The sequence below is a fragment of the Chelonoidis abingdonii genome, chromosome 19 (genome assembly GCF_003597395.2).
Source record: "Chelonoidis abingdonii isolate Lonesome George chromosome 19, CheloAbing_2.0, whole genome shotgun sequence".
Lineage (NCBI taxonomy): Eukaryota > Metazoa > Chordata > Testudines > Testudinidae > Chelonoidis > Chelonoidis abingdonii.
Genome location: NC_133787.1, coordinates 35,977,853 through 35,987,372, shown reverse-complemented (window position 1 = coordinate 35,987,372; position 9,520 = coordinate 35,977,853). Strand labels below are relative to the sequence as shown.

The 9,520-nt window shown below is 50.9% G+C and overlaps 1 protein-coding gene across 1 annotated transcript; it reads left to right on the top strand.

Moving 5' to 3' along the window:
• The first annotated feature begins 535 nt into the window (after window positions 1-535).
• On the top strand, window positions 536-6,994 carry FOXF1 (forkhead box F1). Its single transcript, XM_032793804.1, has 2 exons — window positions 536-2,049; window positions 5,196-6,994. Exons 1-2 carry the CDS (start codon window positions 1,002-1,004, stop codon window positions 5,354-5,356), a joined length of 1,209 nt encoding a protein of 402 aa, XP_032649695.1. The 5' UTR covers window positions 536-1,001; the 3' UTR covers window positions 5,357-6,994.
• The last annotated feature ends 2,526 nt before the right edge of the window (window positions 6,995-9,520 follow it).

Here is a 9,520-nt window from a genome sequence, read left to right as displayed (position 1 = left end):
TGGATTTTTGTCTCTTAAATCCTGCAGGCGCGTTGACTCCCCCACCCCGCCAGCCCCCTGCCCCGCTCCGGTTCGATCTCTGTTATGATTTAAGACTAGAGACTGTAAGAGCAAAGATCTCAGAAAACTGCCCAGTTCAGAGCAACTTTGTCTTCACGGTCCTCAGCTGGGGTTTGGAAGATGGGGCTGACAATCAGAGGAGTCCAGAGGAAAATGTTAGTGACTTAAAAACGTTGCTACCTGCGAGGCAAAATAAAGACAATAAAACTCCCTCTCTCCCGGCCCCCACTCCCCCAAATCACCCCCACAGACCGCCTGAGTGGGGGGGGGCGTACTGAGAAGGGATTGACGTACAATACGAGAAGGAGTCGCCTGTGAGTCAGTTGCAAATCAGTTGACCGGAGTGTAAAGGTCCCTTTAAGTGCCCACCAGAGCTGAGCTTGAGCGAAGGGGGGCGGGGGGGAAGGAGAAGGGGAGGGGGGGAGTTGGTTGGGGCGGGGAACTCCTCTTGCTTCTTACGTCTGACTGTCAAGACCCGACAGACGCCGCTGACACGAGATAAAGTTAAAGGCGATCGGCTCGGCTGGGGGCAGAACCAGCCCGACTGAGATGAAAAGCAAGTCCCAGCAGCAGCAGCAGCAGCAGCCGAGCTGAGAGCCAGGAGGCGGCGTTGGGGGAGACCAGCCTCTTGCAAAACAACGTAGGGGAAAAGAAAAAAAACAAAACAAAACAATTCCAGGGGGCTTCTCTGCTCCGCACCGGAGCCCGGACAGCGGGCCAGTCGCTTAGCCTCTGGCTCAGCCTTGCCGCGGGGCTCGGATTTAGGGGCAGGGTGGAGGGGTCACTGGCGTTTGTTTATTCCCAGGGGGTGCAGGCTCCTGGTGGAAAGCCCCCCTGCACCTAGAAGGGGGGGCAAATAACCCCCAGCAGCGCGGCCGGGGCAGGGGGGGAGGAGGGCTGAGCAGAGGGGGGCCGGAGCTGGTTTGGGGACGCCGCTGTCGATGACTGCAGAGGTGCAGCAGGCTCCTTCCTCTCAGCCCCCTCCTCCCGCGGCGCACGGCGGCTGCAGCCTCATGTCCTCGGCGCTGGAGAAGCAGCAGCAGCAGCAGCAGCAGCCGGGCTCCGCCATGGAGTCGGCCTCCTCCGCCGCCAGCAGCACTCCCGCGGGCGGCGGCGGCAAAGCCAAGAAGAGCAACGCCGGGATCCGGCGGCCGGAGAAGCCCCCTTACTCCTACATCGCCCTGATCGTCATGGCCATCCAGAGCTCGCCGTCCAAGCGCCTGACGCTGAGCGAGATCTACCAGTTCCTGCAGAGCCGCTTCCCCTTCTTCCGCGGCTCCTACCAGGGCTGGAAGAACTCGGTGCGCCACAACCTCTCGCTTAACGAGTGCTTCATCAAGCTGCCCAAGGGGCTGGGCCGCCCGGGCAAGGGCCACTACTGGACCATCGACCCGGCCAGCGAGTTCATGTTCGAGGAAGGCTCCTTCCGCAGGAGGCCCCGCGGGTTCAGGAGGAAATGCCAAGCCCTCAAGCCCATGTACAGCATGATGAACAGCCTGGGCTTCAACCACCTCTCCCCGGAGAGCTACAGCTTCCAGGGCTCGGCCGGGGGCCTCTCCTGCGGCCCCAACAGCCTGGGCCTGGACGGGGGCCTGGGCATGATGAACGGGCACTTGCCCGGCAACGTGGACAGCATGGGCCTGGGGGGACACTCCGTGCCTCACCTGCCTGCCAACGGCGGGCACTCCTACATGGGCAGCTGCACCGGCTCCTCCGGGGGCGACTACCCGCACCACGAGAGCTCCGTGCCGGCCTCCCCGCTGCTGGCCAGCGGCGGGGTGATGGAGCCCCACTCGGTGTACTCCAGCTCGGCCTCGCCCTGGGCCCCGCCGGCCTCGGCTGCCTTGAACAGCGGGGCGCCCTACATCAAGCAGCAGTCCCTGTCCCCGTGCAACCCCGCGGCCAACCCGCTCTCCTCCGGCCTCTCCACGCACTCCCTGGACCAGTCCTACCTGCACCAGAACAGCCACAACGCCGCAGAGCTGCAAGGTAACAGGGGCGGTGGGGGGGCCGGTGCCCGGCGGCCTGGGGAAAGCGTGGGCCTTCCCAAGTGCACTGCTGCGGAGCAGGCCCTGGAGCATGCATGCAGCGTAGCTGCAACATCCATGCAAGTGATCTCACGCGAGCCAGGCCATCGATCCGTGCAAGTGACCGTACGGACACTTCCTGCAAGTGTTTGTATGCTCAGGCATGACACACACACACACTCATACGCATGGACATGCCCGCTCGCGCACGTAAACATATACACACGCATGTAGAGGCGTGAGGCCCCGGCCGCTACCTCTTTTCTCCCACGGCTGTTGTGTAAGTTTTGGGACACCATTTTCGCGGCCTTTAGGAAAAGATTTTAAATCTGTAATGTCTAAATGTGAAATTAGGCAGATAAATACAAGTGCATGTGTGTGATATTTTAGTTATCTATCTTTCTGATTTCAGATTCCATTTAGTAATTCAGGCCCCAAATCTGATATCACTCCTCCCACCTTTTTCGGTGCACTCTGGTTTGCATTGGATCCTCCAATTAGGGGTTATTTCTCTGCAGTCTCTTCGCAGCCTGTATAACAAGCCAGAGTAGTTGCTGGATTGGTACGTTAACGATCGCTTCCTACCTAATCAGAGCAGTAGAGCTGACTAGCTATATCCACACCTAAGCACTCACATTAGAGCCGTGAAATGCCGTCGATTTTGCAGACAGAGCTAGCTCCGCGGTAGTTTAGCGGGGAATTGTGGCTGGGGACAGGAGGATGTCGCGATAGATGACCCCGAAGTAAAGTAATCTAGAGTTTTGTTTCCCAGTCAGGGATCATGTTTTTCCTTGCCAGAGTGAATTAAACCAACGCACCTGCTCCCCTTGTGCTGGGGAGATCAGCTATTATTTGCAGGGAGGGAAATATCCCGCGAGGTGCGATCGGTGGATTTCGCCTGGGGAGGGGGATGCGGTTTCTAGGAGCCGCGGAGTGTTGTGGCCAGGGGCTGAGCCACTCCCGGACAGGGCTCGCTTCTAGGGAATACGCCAGTGGCAAGGATAGGGTTGAGGAGGGCAGCGGCCGGCAGGAGCAGCGAGCTCCGGCAAGAGGTTATCTCAGGCCCAGCAGCCTGCGGCTCTGCTGGGGATTCCCTTTTCCTGCGGTGTGGACAGTCCGACTATGCGCTGTTTGCACCGGCCCATTCTAGGGGACCTAGGATGAAACACTGGCTCCACTGCAGGCCGGGAGAGTGCCCAGAGGCCAGGATTTCAGGTTTTCACGCCTGTCACGCATGGCGTTGAAACCAGTTCCGCCGGCCTGTTTTTCCAGGGATCTTTTTTCTGCGCGGAGGTTGGCGCTTCTTGTCCCGTGAGCAATTTCGTGCTAGGCCTTGTACTACTGAGAAGGGAGTGGGGTGACTGTGGTACCCGAAGAGGGGGAAATGTTCCGATATAGTTTAACCGGATCTGAACGAATCGATTAGATCGGGCACTAAAAACGTCGAACCAAAAATGAATCCAGATCTCTGGATCAACTCTGACCTCAGTGGCAGTTTTGTTCGATCGGCTCCTTGAACCGATACGCTGTAGACACGATGAACTGGATTAGCGGCTAGTGGGCCCGCTCGATCACATTTTCTGGGCTCGCAGTAAGAATAGAAACGAAGTGATCGCAAAGCAGGAAAGTTTTAAAACTGCCGCACAGAGTTGCTGTTTGTCAATAGGACTAAACCCGGGGTTTCTCCGTGGCCTGACTTTTGTGTTGAAACCTGACAATTAACTTCAGCAGCCTTTTAAAAAATCGCTGCCTCTTCCCCTCCTATTTCTCTCGCCATTTTAATCGAGTGCTGTTTGGGGGAACTGCATTTTAATACAGCTCCTGGGGGGCTTTTGTGAGCCAATCTGGGCTTTGAAATGCGGGCCTGCTAGAGAAACGTACAGTCCGACGTGTAAATTGAGTCCCATAAAATAAGAGTGAACCGGAATAGAGGCCATGAAACAGCAAGAGTGAACGCTGCGGTGTCGCTCGTGGCAAATCTCCTTTCCCACCTATCGGATGGCAGGTGGAACGTTCAGCCCCTCAGACGTGTAAACATACTGTTCAGGGAACTAAACTGCAGCGCCTGGAGTAATCCGGATTAATAATTTCAGATCAACTGCGAAAATATAATTGGAATAGACCGGATGAATCACTTCAGATTAGCTGCAAAATTCCATGGGACTAGTCCGGATTAATCATTCGAAATTAACTGCAAACTATAATTTAGTCAGAATCGGACAAACACTACGGGGTTTTAAATACAACATTTTAAACACCAAGCGTGTAACAATGGCACCAACCTGGGAGGACTTGGGTTTGGTTTACAAAGATCGGGTAGAAGGAAGCGTTTCAGAGTTGATTGATTTTGTGCTGGGGAAAAAATGAATAATTCGGAAGGCTGTCGGCATCCTGGCGCTTACTCCTATTATTATCCTTGTTCCCATTGCTGTGGTTTGGTTTAATATCGCATTGCTTTGCTTCTGGTGTCACTGGGGGCAATCTCCTGAAGGTTTCACTTCGATTTCGATGGGAGTTCTGCTTAAAAACCCCAGGCTCTCTGGGCTTCCTCACATTTGACCCCCACGTTTGCTAACTCTTCTTCTTTTCGTTGTCAGAGCTCAGGAGTAGTGGGAGCAGGGAGGAGTAAGCAGTCAAAGCCCGGTAGATCCCCTTGGAAATCAAGGGGCCTTTCCTTCCCCCGTTGACTCCCACGGAAGGAGCATCAGGCCCGCAATCTGTATATCAAGGACGCAGAATGTAAACACACATCTTCGAAATGCCTCTGCTTCCTTAGCCAGCCAGGAAATATACCGCCCTACCCTGCAATTCGCATTCGGGCAAAACTCCCATTAAAGTCAATGGGAATTTCCTCTGAGTAAGGACTGCAGACATCGAAGCCGTGACGGCACCTGTTTGAGCGCAACAACCCCCTCTGGGATGATAATGCAGCACTGGCGTGTTCCCTTCCGTGCAGTGAAAACCCTCCTCCCCAATGCCCCACAGCCAGCACGGGGTGATGGTAGAGATCCCCCAAGCGGCTTCCTTCGATTTAAACCTCTCTATAGGATTACTGGTCTAGCCACTTGCTAAAGCTTCATTTTAATTCTGATCCCCGATTTCTTCCAGGAATCCCGCGGTATCATTCCCAGTCTCCAAGCATGTGTGACAGGAAAGAGTTCGTCTTCTCTTTCAACGCGATGGCCTCTTCCTCGATGCATTCAGCAGGGAGCGGATCTTACTATCACCAGCAAGTGACATACCAAGACATCAAGCCGTGTGTTATGTGATAACAGGCAAAGAAGCCAACTTTTGGGGACCACCCCCCAATCATGACACAAAGGAAACTTTCTGTGTGGAAGGGACCTCCCAAAAGACCCTCTGTGCTAAAGGGACATCCAAATAATTAGACTGATTTTACTCTGGAGGTATAGAAGCCTTCCGCAGAAGCCAGGCGTTGGGGAACATTTTGAAATGAATTAACACTAAGCGAAAGAAGCAGGGCTACGCGTGCCTTTTTGGAAAGGGTAAAGTGAACCCGGGGTGCTGTCTCTTTCCTTCGTGTGTAGCATCGCTCGGGGGCTGTGGTCTGACTAAGTTTCCAAGAATCACGTGTCTGTTTCATTGCTAAAACGAGCGCTTATTTTTTTATTGATGGGGTGGGGAAAAAAATCCAAAATTGTATTTTTTAAAAAAACAAGCAAAAAAAAAAATGAGTGTTTAAAAAAAAAAAACAACCGGAAAATATGAGATGGAAGTGATCGGGAAAGGTTTGCTTGGACCAGAACTCTAGTCACGATGAGCTTTAAAAGGAGCATGGAAAGCTTTTGGAAATGGTCTGGTTGGGATGTGTCACTGAAGGGTTAAGGAATTGCTTGGAATCTTCTTCAGAACACAGATGGGATTTCTGGCCAAGGGCTCTTCCAACCCCTCACTGCCTTAAAAAGAGAAAAGAGAAAATAATTCCTCTCTGTGCCTGTGTTATTCCCTATCAGCTCTTTACTGGTGTGTGGGGGGGGGCTTTCCTGCACCATCCAAGTCAATGACTGTGGGGCTATTGACTTCCCTGAGAGCAGAAAAGAACTCCACGTGCCCTCTTTTCATGTGATTGTGCATTTGTGGCCTATTCTCCAAATTCTGCAATAGATTTTGTGGTCTCCCTCTCCCTGTTGGGTTAGGGAGTGTGTGAATCAGCGCTATACACTAAGGACTACACATTGGCTCACGAGGAATTGGGGGGCGGCGGGGGGGGGGGTTGGCGTCTCAATAAGGGCAACAAAATCCCTCCCATTGGCTTTAGCCTAGGCTCCAGTCTAGCCCCTGCTTTAGATACCTACCTTTGTTTGTTCGTTTTGGTTTGTTTTTTTTTGCCTGCAACCCCGCATTAGGCAAAAACCTCCCAAAGGGAGTTATTTGCCTGCCTCAGACTGCAGGATCAGACCACGTGCAGAGAGAATAAGGCACTTTGAAAAAAAAAATAGCCAGGCTCATCCTGTTATTTATTCTCCTTTTTTTTTTGTTTTTGCTAATAATCGAGACACCAGTAGCCTCAGTTGATCAGTATTAAAGTGGGGTAATTTTGTTGGCAATATTTGCCATATAGATTTTTTTAGCTAGCCATTGTACATTTTTAAAATGTCTGATCTGCGTGTAAAGACAATCCGCCCCGTGTTTTATATAAATATATATATAATGAAGGATTATTTCCTCCTCCCGCCCCCCCTTTTTTGTCCCGCCTTTGTACAGTTCGGTGACACCTATTTTAATTTTCTTCTGCACTGTATTAAATGGTAATTGTGATTTTTTTGCCCCCTTTGTGTACGTTTGTCCTTTAAAAAAAAACCGAACCAAAAATAAAACATGTATGTTATTTGTACATGGTCTTCACAATTGTATGAACAGTAAATAAAATAGCATGCGCTGTAATACGTGGTGAGAGTGTGCGACACCTCTATGGGGGACATAGGGCCCCCCATCCAAAGTCTGTGGGAATCTTTCCATTGGCAGCTTTAGGCTTTGGATCAGCCCATAGAGGGCCCAACTGTGCATTATTTGGTGCCCCAACTCCCTTTGCGGTGCCAATGGGATGGTAGGGTGAGCAAGGAAGCATAATAGGACCCTATATTTACAACGAGATCTTCCCCCTCTGCAAATGGCCACAGCTCGTATCCCTGCAGTCCAGGATAATTTACTTGAATATCTTCACTTTTTTTAAAACAATTTCATATTTCAGTGCAAACTTGAAAGGAGCTGCTATTGTTCTTGGCTTCTGCTTCCAAGAAGTCCTTTATCCCAGGCTAAATTCAATCCCCTTGTTTTAAAGAAATCTTTAAAATAATACTAGTAATAATTTTAAAAATACCCGGAGGCGATTTTTGCAAGGAGAATATTATTTTTGACAGTTTTTTTTTTTGGTCGAAGGAATTTCGTGCTGATGAAGATAAATATAATTCAAGGCTTCCTTTCTCTTTTCTTCCTACCCATTATACAGTGGGATTTTTATCTGCCAACACTACAGTCTGCTTTTCCTATTATAAGGAACTAAAATGGTGTGTTTTTAAAACATATGTTGGGATTAGCTGAAGCTAATGAAGTAGCGAACAAACCAGATTTCATGGACAGCGGTGCCCTAAATCAACTGATCTGTTTTTCTTGCTTAGGACCAGATCAACAGCCAACTGTCTTAATGGGTTTGGGATCAAGCCCTTAATGAATGACTTGAAATTAACTAGCTTTCCTTTGATAACACCTCTTTTCCTCTTTGGGCTGATCTCTGGACTGGACCCACCGCAGCTTCATTCCCTTTTGCGATCCACAGCTCCTGAAACTGGCTCTTTTCAAACTTGACATTTTGGACGTGAGGGGGTAATTTATATGGGGCTCGGTTACACAGAAATTATCGATAAACCCGACGAACGCAATTGATGGCACAAGCTGCTGTCTCTAAAGCGAAGGCAGATTGGTAAAGCCAGGGGCTCTGTCTCTTTTTGGTAATTCCGGGTGAAGTCAATAAAGCGACATTCACTTGACCTGAAGGGGCTTTTATTTCGGTGTAAAGACCATAGAACACCCCCCTCTTTCTCTCCCCTCCCCCGCATTAGAAATAATAGAATGAAATGCAAAAAGAATTAGCGGAGAAATAAAAGAGAAAAATCAGATCAATGGGCTGAGAAAACGCCTTAAAAACAAAATACTCCGCCCTGCTCTCCGCCATCACCACCCCCCAAAACAAAACTTACCCTCAAACCCAGCAAGAGCAAAACAAACAGCACAACCAGCCGCTGCTCAGGAAACCTGTAGGTTCATTGCCCGAAGGAATAAACACCAAACAGCAGTAAAAGGGCAGATCTTCGGCGTTGCAACCGCGCTAGCGAAAGTCTGTTTGCTTGGCATCCCCACCTCCCTGTTTCTTTTCCTCTCTGCTTTAGGGTGCATGGCTTGTTGTGGCGTCCCATTAACGTTTGCTTTGTTCTTTCCTCCCGCTGCTGGGGAGACTTTCAGGCATTTTTAGAAACTGTAAATTACCAGGTATTTTATGGATTTTTTAAGACACTAAAGAATTAAAAGCCCTTCCCCCCCCACAGTCTATCTCTCGAATCAGCTGTGCTAAAAGCACCAAGTGCCCTACACGCCTTGGCTACGTGATTTCGAAAACAACCTAAAGAATTGCCTGCAAGAGGCCAGATTTTTCAGTTTCAGGAAAGCTCTGGGTGGGACCGGACGGGCATCTGAGCGCTTGAAGCAGAAGGCGGCTCGCAGTTAGAAAGCAACGGCTCTGTCGCTTTCCCCCTCTCCATAGCCAGGGAATATAGGTGTTTGCAGGACAAGTCGGAGCTGAGTAAAAGCGGTTTACGTTTTGCTTCTCAATTCCCCAATAAACCTGTTTTATCTACCGACGTACAGAGCACACAGGTCACTAGATCTTGTCTCTCGATCTGATTGGGATGTTATCAAGTCAATTATACAGAGAATCAGGCCAAGCATCTTACGCTCTCGAGAGGTTTTGCTGCAGTAACTTGCCACCCACTCTCCAAAGGCCTCCCCGAAGCAAGGCTTTGCGGGGAGAGGGCCCGATGCTAGGCAGGGTCGGGGTGGGGGGAGCAATTTAACCCACACCAGCCTTAACGTTCCCAGCGTATCCGCTTGGCCCTGCGGTCGGGGACGATGCTAACTGCAAGTGTCGTCCCAGCACCATCCCTCCCATAGGCAGGGTCACTGCGGCAGGCTGCGCCTGTTACCTTCGGAACTGGAGCCGTTGTCTTTAAAGCCAACCCTCCCCCGGGGGACCAGGGCCTGAGCCTGCCACCTAAAGGGTCTCGTTGCAGGGCGACAAAGCAGCCCAGTGCCTGAGATCCACCCTAACTGGGCTGTGCTGGGGGGAGGGAGGAGAAATCTAGCTGAATCTAACACAAGTTTACAAATCTTAATCGCGACTAATGGCTCATATTAAACAC

Excerpts from the sequence above, each read along its gene's own strand:
- FOXF1 (XM_032793804.1), top strand. The coding sequence starts at position 1,002 with ATGACTGCAGAGGTGCAGCAGGCTCCTTCCTCTCAGCCCCCTCCTCCC. Across the intron at positions 2,050-5,195 it reads CAACGCCGCAGAGCTGCAAG|GAATCCCGCGGTATCATTCC; the intron begins GTAACAGGGGCG and ends GATTTCTTCCAG.